Raw genomic sequence first — 15786 nt, forward strand, 5'->3', positions numbered from 1 at the left:
GTGAGGTTGAACCCAGTCAGTCAGTGTTGGTGAGGTTGAACCCAGTCTGTCAGTGTTGGTGAGGTTGAACCCAGTCAGTCAGTGTTGGTGAGGTTGAACCCAGTCTGTCAGTGTTGGTGAGGTTGAACCCAGTCTGTCAGTGTTGGTGAGGTTGAACCCAGTCTGTTGGTGAGGTTGAACCCAGTCTGTTGGTGAGGTTGAACCCAGTCTGTCGGTGAGGTTGAACCCAGTCTGTCGGTGTCGGTGAGGTTGAACCCAGTCTGTCGGTGAGGTTGAACCCAGTCAGTCGGTGTCGGTGAGGTTGAACCCAGTCTGTTGGTGAGGTTGAACCCAGTCTGTTGGTGTTGGTGAGGTTGAACCCAGTCTGTCGGTGTTGGTGAGGTTGAACCCAGTCTGTCGGTGTTGGTGAGGTTGAACCCAGTCTGTCGGTGAGGTTGAACCCAGTCAGTCGGTGTCGGTGAGGTTGAACCCAGTCAGTCGGTGTCGGTGAGGTTGAACCCAGTCAGTCGGTGTCGGTGAGGTTGAACCCAGTCAGTCGGTGTCGGTGAGGTTGAACCCAGTCAGTCGGTGTCGGTGAGGTTGAACCCAGTCTGTCGGTGTCGGTGAGGTTGAACCCAGTCTGTCGGTGTCGGTGAGGTTGAACCCAGTCTGTTGGTGAGGTTGAACCCAGTCTGTTGGTGAGGTTGAACCCAGTCTGTCAGTGTTGGTGAGGTTGAACCCAGTCTGTTGGTGAGGTTGAACCCAGTCTGTTGGTGAGGTTGAACCCAGTCTGTTGGTGAGGTTGAACCCAGTCTGTTGGTGAGGTTGAACCCAGTCTGTTGGTGTGGTTGAACCCAGTCTGTTGGTGTGGTTGAACCCAGTCTGTCAGTGTTGGTGAGGTTGAACCCAGTCTGTCGGTGAGGTTGAACCCAGTCTGTCAGTGTTGGTGAGGTTGAACCCAGTCTGTCAGTGTTGGTGAGGTTGAACCCAGTCTGTCAGTGTTGGTGAGGTTGAATCCAGTCAGTCAGTGTTGGTGAGGTTGAATCCAGTCTGTCGGTGTTGGTGAGGTTGAACCCAGTCAGTCAGTGTTGGTGAGGTTGAACCCAGTCTGTCGGTGTTGGTGAGGTTGAACCCAGTCTGTCAGTGTCGGTGAGGTTGAACCCAGTCTGTCAGTGTTGGTGAGGTTGAACCCAGTCTGTCAGTGTTGGTGAGGTTGAATCCAGTCAGTCAGTGTTGGTGAGGTTGAATCCAGTCTGTCGGTGTTGGTGAGGTTGAACCCAGTCAGTCAGTGTTGGTGAGGTTGAACCCAGTCTGTCGGTGTTGGTGAGGTTGAACCCAGTCAGTCAGTGTTAGTGTGCATTAGAACTCAAGGGTTACCTGGTAGTCATGACAACTATCAGCACCATCTGCTCCCACACCATGCGCCAGAAATCACCAAACGTCTTCGGCAGAGGACCTGTCAACGACAACACAACCATAAAACAACCACAACACAACCATAAAACAACCACAACCACAACACAACCACAACTCAACCAAAGCTGTCAAAACACAACACAACCATAAAAAGACCATAACTCAACCAAAGCAGTCAAACCCCAACTCAATCACAACACAACCACAACAGTGAAACTATAACTCAACCATAAGTCAAACCACAACTTTCCAGCCCTATCCAGACCTATCCAGACCTATCCAACTATCCAGACCTATCCAACTATCCAGACCTACCCAACTATCCAGACCTATCCAGACCTATCCAACTACCCAGACCTATCCAACTATCCAGACCTACCCAACTATCCAGACCTACCCAACTATCCAGACCTATCCAGACCTATCCAGACCTACCCAACTATCCAGACCTATCCAGACCTATCCAGACCTATCCAGACCTATCCAACTATCCAGACCTATCCAACTATCCAGACCTATCCAACTATCCAGACCTATCCAACTATCCAGACCTACCAAACTATCCAGACCTACCAAACTATCCAGACCTATCCAACTATCCAGACATATCCAACTATCCAGACCTATCCAACTATCCAGACCTATCCAGACCTATCCAGACCTATCCAACTATCCAGACCTATCCAACTATCCAGACCTATCCAGACCTATCCAACTATCCAGACCTATCCAGACCTATCCAACTATCCAGACCTATCCAGACCTATCCAACTATCCAGACCTATCCACCTATCCAGACCTATCCACCTATCCAGACCTATCCAACTATCCAGACCTACCCAACTATCCAGACCTATCCAGCCCTACCAAACTATCCAGACCTATCCAACTATCCAGACCTATCCACCTATCCAGACCTATCCAACTATCCAGACCTATCCAACTATCCAGACCTATCCAACTATCCAGACCTATCCAACTACCCAGACCTATCCAACTATCCAGCCCTATCCAACTACCCAGACCTATCCAACTACCCAGACCTATCCAACTATCCAGACCTATCCAATTATCCAGACCTATCCAATTATCCAGACCTATCCAACTATCCAGACCTATCCAACCCTATCCAACTATCCAGCCCTATCCAACTATCCAACTACCCAGACCTATCCAACTACCCAGACCTATCCAACTACCCAGACCTATCCAACTATCCAGCCCTATCCAACTACCCAGACCTATCCAACTACCCAGACCTATCCAGCCCTATCCAACTACCCAGACCTATCCAGCCCTATCCATACCTATCCAACTACCCAGACCTATCCAACCCTATCCAACTATCCAGCCCTATCCAGACCTATCCAACTATCCAGACCTATCCAACTATCCAGACCTATCCAACTACCCAGACCTATCCAGACCTATCCAACTATCCAGACCTATCCAACTACCCAGACCTATCCAACTATCCAGACCTATCCAACTATCCAGACCTATCCAACTATCCAGACCTATCCAACTACCCAGACCTATCCAACTATCCAGACCTATCCAACTATCCAGACCTACCAAACTATCCAGCCCTATCCAACTATCCAGACCTATCCAACTATCCAGACCTATCCAGACCTATCCAACTATCCAGACCTATCCACCTATCCAGACCTATCCAGACCTATCCAACTATCCAGACCTATCCACCTATCCAGACCTATCCACCTATCCAGACCTATCCACCTATCCAGACCTATCCACCTATCCAGACCTATCCAACTATCCAGACCTATCCAGACCTATCCAGCCCTACCAAACTATCCAGACCTATCCAACTATCCAGACCTATCCAACTATCCAGACCTATCCAACTATCCAGACCTATCCAACTACCCAGACCTATCCAACTATCCAGCCCTATCCAACTACCCAGACCTATCCAACTACCCAGACCTATCCAACTATCCAGACCTATCCAATTATCCAGACCTATCCAATTATCCAGACCTATCCAACTATCCAGACCTATCCAACCCTATCCAACTATCCAGCCCTATCCAACTATCCAACTACCCAGACCTATCCAACTACCCAGACCTATCCAACTATCCAGCCCTATCCAACTACCCAGACCTATCCAACTACCCAGACCTATCCAGCCCTATCCAACTACCCAGACCTATCCAGCCCTATCCATACCTATCCAACTACCCAGACCTATCCAGCCCTATCCATACCTATCCAACTACCCATACCTATCCAACCCTATCCAACTATCCAGCCCTATCCAACTATCCAGCCCTATCCAGACCTATCCAACTATCCAGCCCTATCCAACTACCCAGACCTATCCAACTACCCAGACCTATCCAACTATCCAGACCTATCCAACTACCCAGACCTATCCAACTACCCAGACCTATCCAACTACCCAGACCTATCCAACTACCCAGACCTATCCAACTATCCAGACCTATCCAATTATCCAGACCTATCCAACTATCCAGACCTATCCAACTATCCAGACCTATCCAACTACCCAGACCTATCCAACTACCCAGACCTATCCAACTATCCAGCCCTATCCAACTACCCAGACCTATCCAACTACCCAGACCTATCCAACTATCCAGACCTATCCAATTATCCAGACCTATCCAATTATCCAGACCTATCCAACTATCCAGACCTATCCAACTATCCAGCCCTATCCAACTATCCAACTATCCAGACCTATCCAGCTACCCAGACCTATCCAACTACCCAGACCTATCCAACTATCCAGCCCTATCCAACTACCCAGACCTATCCAACTACCCAGACCTATCCAGCCCTATCCAACTACCCAGACCTATCCAGCCCTATCCATACCTATCCAGCCCTATCCATACCTATCCAGCCCTATCCAACTACCCAGACCTATCCAGCCCTATCCAACTACCCAGACCTATCCAGCCCTATCCATACCTATCCAGCCCTATCCAGACCTATCCAACCCTATCCAACTATCCAGCCCTATCCAACTACCCAGACCTATCCAGCCCTATCCAACCTCCCAGACCTATCCAACCTCCCAGACCTATCCAGCCCTACCCAGACCTATCCAGCCCTATCCAACTACCCAGACCTATCCAACTATCCAGACCTATCCAACTATCCAGACCTATCCAACTATCCACCTATCCAGACCTATCCAACTATCCAGCCCTATCCAGACCTATCCAACTATCCAGACCTATCCAGACCTATCCAACTATCCAGACCTATCCAGCCCTATCCACCTATCCAGACCTATCCAACTATCCAGCCCTATCCAGACCTATCCAGACCTATCCAGCCCTATCCACCTATCCAGACCTATCCAACTATCCAGCCCTATCCAACTATCCAGACCTATCCAACTATCCAGACCTATCCAGCCCTATCCAACTACCCAGCCCTATCCAATTATCCAACTACCCAGACCTATCCAACTACCCAGCCCTATCCAATTATCCAACTACCCAGACCTATCCAACTACCCAGACCTATCCAACTATCCAGCCCTATCCAATTATCCAACTACCCAGACCTATCCAACTATCCAGACCTATCCAACTATCCAGACCTATCCAACTACCCAGACCTATCCAACTACCCAGACCTATCCAACTATCCAGCCCTATCCAACTACCCAGACCTATCCAACTATCCAGCCCTATCCAACTACCCAGACCTATCCAGACCTATCCAACTACCCAGACCTATCCAACTATGTTCCCCAACTCACCCTGAGTTGCGATATAAGCGTTGCTCCTCTTGTAGCCGTCCATAAGACTAGCATTGATGTAGTCTGACGTCTTGGAACACACACACGCACACATTAGTTTTCAAGTCGAAACAAAGCTCAGGTGCATCCTGTTTCCAATGATCATCCTTGAGATTTTTCTACAACTCTATTGGAGTCCACCTGTGGACCAATTTTCCACGGTCCATTGACCAGTTCTGGTAAATTAAATTGATTGTACATGATTTGGAAAGGCACACACATCTATATAAGGTCCCACAGTTGACAATGCATGTCAGATCAAAAACCAAGCCGTGAGGTTGAAGGAATTGTCCGTAGAGCTCAGAGACAGGATTGTGAAAGGTTACTAGATCGAATCCCCGAGCTGACAAGGTACAAATCTGTCGTTCTGCCCCTGAACAAGGCAGTTAACCAACCGTTCCTAGGCCGTCATTGTAAATAAGAATTTGTTCTTTAACTGACTTGCCCTAGTTAAATAAAGGTAAAAAATAGAGGCTGTTCAAAAGTACTGAGTAAAAGGGTCTGAATAAATGTGATATTTCAGTTATTTTATTTAAAAAAAACGTTTTGCCTTGTCATTATGGGGTATTGTGATGTCATTATGGGGTATTGTGATGTCATTATGGGGTATTGTGATGTCATTATGGGTTTTTGTGTGTAGATTGATGATGGGGAAAAAAACCAATGTCCATTTTAGAATAAGGCTGTAACGTAACAAAATGTGGAAAAAGTCAAGAGGTTTGAATACTTTCTGAATGTGGCATAGAGGGGGTGACTCTCCTCCATAGGGAGTTAACACACCATTTCTGATTTTAGACATAAATAATTATCCTGAAACATACCTCGTCCTCATCATCACAGAGCTGGCAGAGTCTGACACGTGATTGGTCCAGACAGAGGACATCACTGTACCTGTTCTTGATCTGATTGGACAGCTTTCTACACAGAGAGTGAGGAAGGAAGGAAGTGAAAAGGAGGGAGAGAGAAAGAGATTAGACTATTAACTGGCATTAAAAAGAGAGAAATAGAGAGAGAGAGAGACACAGAGAGGGAGAGAGAGACAGAGAGAGGGAGGGAGAGAGGAGGGAGAGAGAAAGAGAGAGAGACAGAGAGAGAAAGAGAGAGACAGAGAGAGAGAGACAGAGAGAAAGAGAGACAGAGAGAGAGAGAGAAAGAGAGACAGAGAGAGAGACAGAGAGAGACAGAGAGAGAGACAGAGAGACCGAGAGAGACAGAGAGAGACAGAGAGAGAGAGAGACAGAGAGAGAGACACAGAGAGAGACACAGAGAGAGAGACAGAGAGACAGAGAGAGAGACAGAGAGAGAGAGAGAGAGAGAGAGAGGCTTGACAGAGAGACAGAGAGAGAGAGAGAGAGAGAGAGAGGGCTTGACAGAGAGACAGAGAGCGAGAGAGACAGAGAGAGAGAGAGAGAGAGGAGGAGACAGAGAGAGAGACAGAGAGAGAGAGACAGAGAGAGAGACAGAGAGAGAGACTAACTTGCTGTAGTCAAAGCTACCAGTAGGAGGCTCCTTGCGTATCTCTTCGTACTCCTGGTAGATTCCTTTCTTCTTCCTCTTCTTCACGTGCTCCACCAGCTCCAACACGTTCATCCCTCCCCCGTCAGGCATGTGTACAGACACCTCTTCCTGGGGACAAGGGTCCTCGTCCGGCTGAGACGCGCCGCAGAGCGAGGGGCACTGGGACGGCGGGGGTTGAGGGTGGCGCGGGAGAGACTTCTGAGGGAGAGGAGGCACCCCATCTACCTCATCCTCTTCCTCCTCCTCTCCTTCCCGCTCTTCCTCGTTCGCTGTTCCGTCGACGAGGGTTTCTGACCCGAAACTCATCGTAATTCCTACTACTTTGTGGTGGAGGGGTGTGTCCGGGGGCGTGTCTGACTGGGGAGGGGGCTGGCGACCATTCGCGCTGTTAGCATTGGGGCTAGCGCCGCTAACAACCCCAACAACGGTATTAACCCCCAACCCTCCCTTGACCCCGTAGTTACGGGCAGAACCGTTCCAATGTTGGCGATTCCTCTGTGGTCCAGAGCTCTGGGGGCTGTTCTGGGCCCGGCCTCGAGTCCTGCCGTTCACTGTACCACAGTGGACGTGTGGGTTAGCATTACTGTCGTCGTAGCAGTTGGAGTTAGCCGTAGCCGCTGACGCTAGCTCGGAGGCTAACAGCAGCGGCGAATCCGAGTGGGAGTCTATGGAGGTTTGCGTAGCGGCTAACGTAGCGGCGGCGTTAGCGTTGTGAGGCTCCAGGTTGTACGAGAGCAACAGGCTGCCCACGCAGTCGTGTGTGTCGTGCGGGTGTGTGTGCGCGTCGCCTGGGGCGGTGTGTGTGTTGACGCAGGACTGTATCCAGGCAACGTGGCTGTACCGGGAGGTTCCGTCCAGGTGTTCCGGAAGAGAAGAGACTGGGATGTAATTGGACAGCTCGTGGGCCTTCACTGTACACACCTGGGGAGGGAGCGAGAGAGAGACTGTTAGGCACGCGCACACACACTGAGAGACATGGCATCGCACCAACACAGTGACCATCTCACACACACACACACACACACACACACACACACACACACACACACCTGAGAGACATGGTATCGCACCAACACAGTGACCATCTCAAAACACACACACACACACACACACACACACACACACACACACACACACACACACACACACACACCTGAGAGACATGGTATCGCACCAACACAGTGACCATCTCAAACACACACACACACACACACACACACACACACACACACACACACCACACACACACACCTGAGAGACATGGTATCGCACCAACACAGTGACCATCTCAAAACACACACACACACACACACACACACACACACACACACACACCTGAGAGACATGGTATCGCACCAACACAGTGACCATCTCAAAACACACACACACACGGTCGTACCCTCTCTCTCAGCTTCTCACGTACGAAGAGTCTGAGGACGGCGAAGGGAGCTCTGAACCAGAGAGGAGACGACACGATGAACACACACTTCAGACGCGCTGGGAACGCACCCTAGGAGAGACACACACACACACACACACACACAGGTAACGAGTGAATGGAAACAGACAAAAAAGGGGAGAGGATGATGAAGAGAGGAGAGGAAGAGAGGAGAGGAAGAGGATGATGGAGATGATGATGGAGAGGAGAGGAAGAACTACTATAGACCAGATGTAGTAGTGTATGTATGTAGTGAACTACTAGTGACCAGAGCCCTATTCCCTATATAGTGAACTACTAGTGACCAGGGCCCTATTCCCTATATAGTGAACTACTTTAGACCAGAGCCCTATTCCCTATATAGTGAACTACTTTAGACCAGAGCCCTATTCCCTATATAGTGAACTACTAGTGACCAGAGTCCTATTCCCTATATAGTGAACTACTAGTGACCAGAGCCCTATTCCCTATATAGTGAACTACTAGTGACCAGTGACCTATTCCCTATATAGTGAACTACTAGTGACCAGAGCCCTATTCCCTATATAGTGAACTACTTTAGACCAGAGCCCTATTCCCTATATAGTGAACTACTAGTGACCAGAGTCCTATTCCCTATATAGTGAACTACTAGTGACCAGAGACCTATTCCCTATATAGTGAACTACTAGTGACCAGAGTCCTATTCCCTATATAGTGAACTACTATAGACCAGAGCCCTATTCCCTATATAGTGAACTACTATGACCAGAGCCCTATTCCCTATATAGTGAACTACTAGTGACCAGAGCCCTATTCCCTATATAGTGAACTACTAGTGACCAGAGCCCTATTCCCTATATAGTGAACTACTAGTGACCAGAGTCCTATTCCCTATATAGTGAACTACTAGTGACCAGGGCCCTATTCCCTATATAGTGAACTACTAGTGACCAGGGCCCTATTCCCTATATAGTGGACTACTAGTGACCAGAGCCCTATTCCCTATATAGTGGACTACTAGTGACCAGAGCCCTATTCCCCATATAGTGAACTACTAGTGACCATTGAGCCCATTGACTAATGTACTATGTAACACGGCCCATTGTACTGGTACTGGGTTCTGGTAACACGATTGTAACACGGCCCATTGACTGGGTTCTGGTAACACGGCCCATTGACTGGGTTCTGGTAACACGGCCCATTGACCAGTACTGGTAACACGGCCCATTGACTGGGTTCTGGTAACACGGCCCATTGACTGGGTTCTGGTAACACGGCCCATTGACTGGGTTCTGGTAACACGGCCCATTGACTGGGTTCTGGTAACACGGCCCATTGACCAGTTGACTGCCCATTGACTGGGTTCTGGTATTGACACGGCCCATTGACATTGTACTGGCCCATTGACCAGTACTGCCCATTGACCAGTACGGCCCATTGACCAGTACTGGTAACACGGCCCATTGACCAGTACTGGTAACATTGACCAGTACTGGCCCGGCCCATTGACCAGTACTGGTAACACGGCCCATTGACCAGTACTGGTGGCCCATTGACCAGTACTGGCCCGGCCCATTGACCAGTACTGGTAACACGGCTGGTAACACGCCCATTGACCAGTACTGGTAACACGGCCCATTGACCAGTACTGGTATTGACACTGGCCGGCCCATTGACCAGTACGGCCCTGACCAGTACTGGTAACACGCCCATTGCCCTGGGTTCTGACCAGTACTGGTATTGACCAGTACTGGGGCCCATTGACCAGTACTGGTAACACGGCCCATTGACCAGTACTGGTAACACGCCCATTGACCAGTACTGGTAATTGCCCATTGACCAGTACTGGGCCCATTGACCAGTACTGGTAACACGGCCCATTGACTGGGTTCTGGTAACACGGCCCATTGACCAGTACTGGTAACACGGCCCATTGACCAGTACTGGTAACACGGCCCATTGACCAGTACTGGTAACACGGCCCATTGACCAGTACTGGTAACACGGCCCATTGACCAGTACTGGTAACACGGCCCATTGACCAGTACTGGTAACACGGCCCATTGACCAGTACTGGTAACACGCCCATTGACCAGTACTGGTAACGGCCCATTGACCAGTATTGACCAGTACTGGTAACACGGCCCATTGACCAGTACACGGCCCATTGACCAGTACTGGTAAACGGCCCACAGTTTTAGCCATTGAATTATTAACACGGCCCATTGTTGGTAACACGGCCCATTGACCAGTACTGGTAAACACTGTTTTTAGCCTAATTATTGTTATTTAATATTTTCTATTTGTACATTTTCTCACTTTATCTCTGCATTGTTGGGACAGGGAGTCATTTGGGACAGGGAGTCATTCAGGGAGTCATTTGGGACAGGGAGTCATTCAGGGAGTCATTTGGGACAGGGTGTCACAGGGAGTCATTTGGGACAGGGAGTCAGGGAGTCATTTGGGACAGGGAGTCATTCAGGGAGACATTTGGGACAGGGAGTCATTTGGGACAGGGAGTCATTTGGACAGGGAGTCACAGGGAGTCATTTGGGACAGGGAGACACAGGGAGTCATTTGGGACAGGGAGTCACAGGGAGTCATTTGGGACAGGGAGTCATTTGGAACAGGGAGTCATTTGGGACAGGGAGTCATTTGGGACAGGGAGTCATTTGGGACAGGGAGTCATTTGGGAGTCATTTGGGAGTCATTTGGGACAGGGAGTCATTTGGGAGTCATTTGGGACAGGGAGTCATTTGGGAGTCATTTGGGACAGGGAGTCACAGGGAGTCATTTGGGACAGGGAGTCATCTGACAGGGAGTCATTTGGGACACAGGCGGTGTGTTACCTTGAGGAGGTCGAGGATCTTGACACAGAGCTCATAGTCAAAGTTCCCATAGCTGGAGTTGGTCATGTCATAGATGAATATTAAACCATCTCTCTGGGTGTCAACACTGGAGAGAGGAAGGGAGGGAGAGAGGAAGGGAGGGAGAGAGGAGGGAGGGAGGGAGGGAGGGGGAGAGAGGAAGGGAGGGAGAGAGGGGGAGGTGAGTTCTCTGTTATGTACATTAAAGGATTGAGAGGTGAAGGAGACAAAGAGAGAAGGACTAATTAAGGAGAGAGAGAATAGGACTAATTAAGGAGAGAGAGAATAGGACTAATTAAGGAGAGAGAGAATAGGACTAATTAAGGAGAGAGAGAATAGGACTAATTAAGGAGAGAGAGAATAGGACTAATTAAGGAGAGAGAGAGAATAGGACTAATTAAGGAGAGAGAGAGAATAGGACTAATTAAGGAGAGAGAGAGAATAGGACTAATTAAGGAGAGAGAGAGAATAGGACTAATTAAGGAGAGAGAGAATAGGACTAATTAAGGAGAGAGAGAGAGAGAATAGGACTAATTAAGGAGAGAGAGAGAATAGGACTAATTAAGGAGAGAGAGAGAATAGGACTAATTAAGGAGAGAGAGAGAATAGGACTAATTAAGGAGAGAGAGAATAGGACTAATTAAGGAGAGAGAGAGAATAGGACTAATTAAGAGAGAGAGAATAGGACTAATTAAGGAGAGAGAGAGAGAGAATAGGACTAATTAAGGAGAGAGAGAGAATAGGACTAATTAAGGAGAGAGAGAGAATAGGACTAATTAAGGAGAGAGAGAGAATAGGACTAATTAAGGAGAGAGAGAGAATAGGACTAATTAAGGAGAGAGAGAGAATAGGACTAATTAAGGAGAGAGAGAATAGGACTAATTAAGGAGAGAGAGAGAGAGAATAGGACTAATTAAGGAGAGAGAGAGAATAGGACTAATTAAGGAGAGAGGGAGAGAATAGGACTAATTAAGGAGAGAGGGAGAGAATAGGACTAATTAAGGAGAGAGAGAATAGGACTAATTAAGGAGAGAGAGAATAGGACTAATTAAGGAGAGAGAGAGAATAGGACTAATTAAGGAGAGAGAGAATAGGACTAATTAAGGAGAGAGAGAGAGAGAATAGGACTAATTAAGGAGAGAGAGAGAATAGGAATAATTAAGGAGAGAGAGGATAGGACTAATTAAGGAGAGGGAGAATAGGACTAATTAAGGAGAGAGAGAGAGAGAGAGAATAGGACTAATTAAGGAGAGAGAGAATAGGACTAATTAAGGAGAGAGAGAGAGAGAGAGAGAATAGGACTAATTAAGGAGAGAGAAAGAATAGGACTAATTAAGGAGAGGGAGAATAGGACTAATTAAGGAGAGAGAGGATAGGACTAATTAAGGAGAGAGAGAGAGAATAGGACTACTTAAGGAGAGAGGGAGAGAATAGGACTAATTAAGGAGAGAGGGAGAGAATAGGACTAATTAAGGAGAGAGGGAGAGAATAGGACTAATTAAGGAGAGAGAGAGAATAGGAATAATTAAGGAGAGAGGGAGAGAATAGGACTAATTAAGGAGAGAGGGAGAGAATAGGACTAATTAAGGAGAGAGAGAGAATAGGACTAATTAAGGAGAGAGAGAGAATAGGACTAATTAAGGAGAGAGGGAGAGAATAGGACTAATTAAGGAGAGGGAGAGAATAGGACTAATTAAGGAGAGAAGGAGAGAATAGGACTAATTAAGGAGAGAGAGAGAGAATAGGACTAATTAAGGAGAGAGAGAGAATAGGACTAATTAAGGGAGAGAGGGAGAGAATAGGACTAATTAAGGAGAGAGAGAGAATAGGACTAATTAAGGAGAGAGGGAGAGAATAGGACTAATTAAAGAGAGAGGGAGAGAATAGGACTAATTAAAGAGAGAGGGAGAGAATAGGACTAATTAAGGAGAGAGGGAGAGAATAGGACTAATTAAGGAGAGAGGGAGAGAATAGGACTAATTAAGGAGAGAGGGAGAATAGGACTAATTAAGGAGAGAGAGAGAGAATAGGACTAATTAAGGAGAGAGAGAGAGAATAGGACTAATTAAGGAGAGAGAGAGAATAGGACTAATTAAGGAGATAGAGAATAGGCTTAATTAAGGAGAGAGAGAGGATAGGACTAATTAAGGAGAGAGGAAGAGAATAGGACTAATTAAGGGAGAATAGGACTAATTAAGGAGATAGAGAATAGGCTTAATTAAGGAGAGAGAGAGGATAGGACTAATTAAGGAGAGAGGGAGAGAATAGGACTAATTAAGGAGAGAGAGAATAGGACTAATTAAGGAGAGAGGGAGAGAATAGGACTAATTAAGGAGAGAGGGAGAGAATAGGACTAATTAAGGAGAGAGGGAGAGAATAGGACTAATTAAGGAGAGAGAGAGAATAGGACTAATTAAGGAGAGAGAGAGAATAGGACTAATTAAGGAGAGAGGGAGAGAATAGGACTAATTAAGGAGAGAGGGAGAGAATAGGACTAATTAAGGAGAGAGAATAGGACTAATTAAGGAGAGGGAGAGAATAGGACTAATTAAGGAGAGAGGGAGAGAATAGGACTAATTAAGGAGAGAGGGAGAGAATAGGACTAATTAAGGAGAGAGGGAGAGAATAGGACTAATTAAGGAGAGAGGGAGAGAATAGGACTAATTAAGGAGAGAGGGAGAGAATAGGACTAATTAAGGAGAGAGGGAGAGAATAGGACTAATTAAGGAGAGAGAGAATATGACTAATTAAAGAGAGGGAGAGAATAGGACTAATTAAGGAGAGAGGGAGAGAATAGGACTAATTAAGGAGAGAGAGAGAGAGAATAGGACTAATTAAGGAGAGAGGGAGAGAATAGGACTAATTAAGGAGAGAGAGAGAGAATAGGACTAATTAAGGAGAGAGGGAGAGAATAGGACTAATTAAGGAGAGAGAGAGAGAGAATAGGACTAATTAAGGAGAGAGAGAGAGATAAATAATGTAGTGGGGGGAGTTACCTCTCGATGGCTTTGTCCAGCTGAAAGATGATGGCCTGCAGCACAGCCCTATGGGTAGTGACGTCAGAGCGGTGGAGACGAGCGGTGAACAGAGCCAGAGCAGCACCCTTAGCATCACGACCAGGCTGAAACACACAGAGCTTTACCGTAAACACAGCATTCTAGCAAACCTTTACTGTAAACACAGCATTCTAGTAGATCTTTACTGTAAACACAGCATTCTAGCAAACCTTTACCTAGTCCTCATGACCTTTACTGTAAACACAGCATTCTAGCAAACCTTTACTGTAAACACAGCATTCTAGCAAACCTTTACTGTAAACACAGCATTCTAGCAAACCTTTACCTAAACACAGTAGCAAACCTTTACCAGCATTCTAGTAGACCTTTACTGTAAACACAGCATTCTAGCAAACCTTTACTATAAACACAGCATTCTAGCAAACCTTTACTGTAAACACAGCATTCTAGTAGATCTTTACTGTAAACACAGCATTCTAGTAGATCTTTACTGTAAACACAGCATTCTAGTAGATCTTTACTGTAAACACAGCATTCTAGCAAACCTTTACTGTAAACACAGCATTCTAGTAAACCTTTACTGTAAACACAGCATTCTAGCAAACCTTTACTGTAAACACAGCATTCTAGTAGATCTTTACTGTAAACACAGCATTCTAGTAGATCTTTACTGTAAACACAGCATTCTAGTAAACCTTTACTGTAAACACAGCATTCTAGTAGACAGCTTTACTGTAAACACAGCATTCTAGTAGATCTTTACTGTAAACACAGCTTACTGTAAACACAGCATTCTAGTAGATCTTTACTGTAAACACAGCATTCTAGCAAACCTTTACTGTAAACACAGCATTCTAGCAAACCTTTACTGTAAACACAGCATTCTAGTAGATCTTTACTGTAAAACAGCTTTACCTAGTAAACACAGCATTCTGACCTTTACTGTAAACACAGCATTCTAGCAAACCTTTACTGTAAACACAGCATTCTAGCAAACCTTTACCGTAAACACAGCATTCTAGCAAACCTTTACTGTAAACACAGCATTCTAGTAAACCTTTACCTAGTCCTCATGACCTTTACTGTAAACACAGCATTCTAGTAAACCTTTACTGTAAACACAGCATTCTAGTAGATCTTTACTGTAAACACAGCATTCTAGTAGATCTTTACTGTAAACACAGCATTCTAGTAAACCTTTACTGTAAACACAGCATTCTAGTAAACCTTTACTGTAAACACAGCATTCTAGTAGATCTTTACTGTAAACACAGCATTCTAGTAAACCTTTACCTAGTCCTCATGACCTTTACTGTAAACACAGCATTCTAGCAAACCTTTACTGTAAACACAGCATTCTAGTAAACCTTTACCTAGTCCTCATGACCTTTACTGTAAACACAGCATTCTAGCAAACCTTTACTGTAAACACAGCATTCTAGCAAACCTTTACTATAAACAGCATTCTAGTAGATCTTTCATGACCTTTACTGTAAACACAGCATTCTAGTAGATCTTTACTGTAAACACAGCATTCTAGATCTTTACATAACACAGCATTCTAGTAGATCTTTACTATAAACACAGCATTCTAGTAGATCTTTACTGTAAACACAGCATTCTAGTAGATCTTTACTGTAAACACAGCATTCTAGTAGATCTTTACTGTAAACACAGCATTCTAGTAGATCTTTACTGTAAACACAGCATTCTAGCAAACCTTTACTATAGCATCTTTACTGTAAACACAGCATTCTAGCA

At 46.2% G+C, this 15786-nt stretch overlaps 1 protein-coding gene across 1 annotated transcript in view; it reads right to left on the reverse strand.

The window, feature by feature from the left end:
- The window catches only part of ptpn9b (protein tyrosine phosphatase non-receptor type 9b), a gene marked incomplete at its 5' end in the record, with an annotated part of 18230 nt that extends 4101 nt beyond the window's left edge, over positions 1 to 14129 (reverse strand). The window contains 7 exons of the mRNA XM_065015214.1: positions 1357 to 1435; positions 5165 to 5234; positions 6025 to 6121; positions 6681 to 7642; positions 8121 to 8231; positions 10991 to 11096; positions 14005 to 14129. Of these exons, the coding sequence (XP_064871286.1) occupies positions 1357 to 1435; positions 5165 to 5234; positions 6025 to 6121; positions 6681 to 7642; positions 8121 to 8231; positions 10991 to 11096; positions 14005 to 14129 (1550 nt within the window). The remainder of the gene's footprint in view (positions 1 to 1356; positions 1436 to 5164; positions 5235 to 6024; positions 6122 to 6680; positions 7643 to 8120; positions 8232 to 10990; positions 11097 to 14004) is intronic.
- Between the last annotated feature and the right edge of the window lie 1657 nt (positions 14130 to 15786).

The sequence above is a fragment of the Oncorhynchus nerka genome, unplaced genomic scaffold (genome assembly GCF_034236695.1).
Source record: "Oncorhynchus nerka isolate Pitt River unplaced genomic scaffold, Oner_Uvic_2.0 unplaced_scaffold_1603, whole genome shotgun sequence".
NCBI lineage: Eukaryota > Metazoa > Chordata > Actinopteri > Salmoniformes > Salmonidae > Oncorhynchus > Oncorhynchus nerka.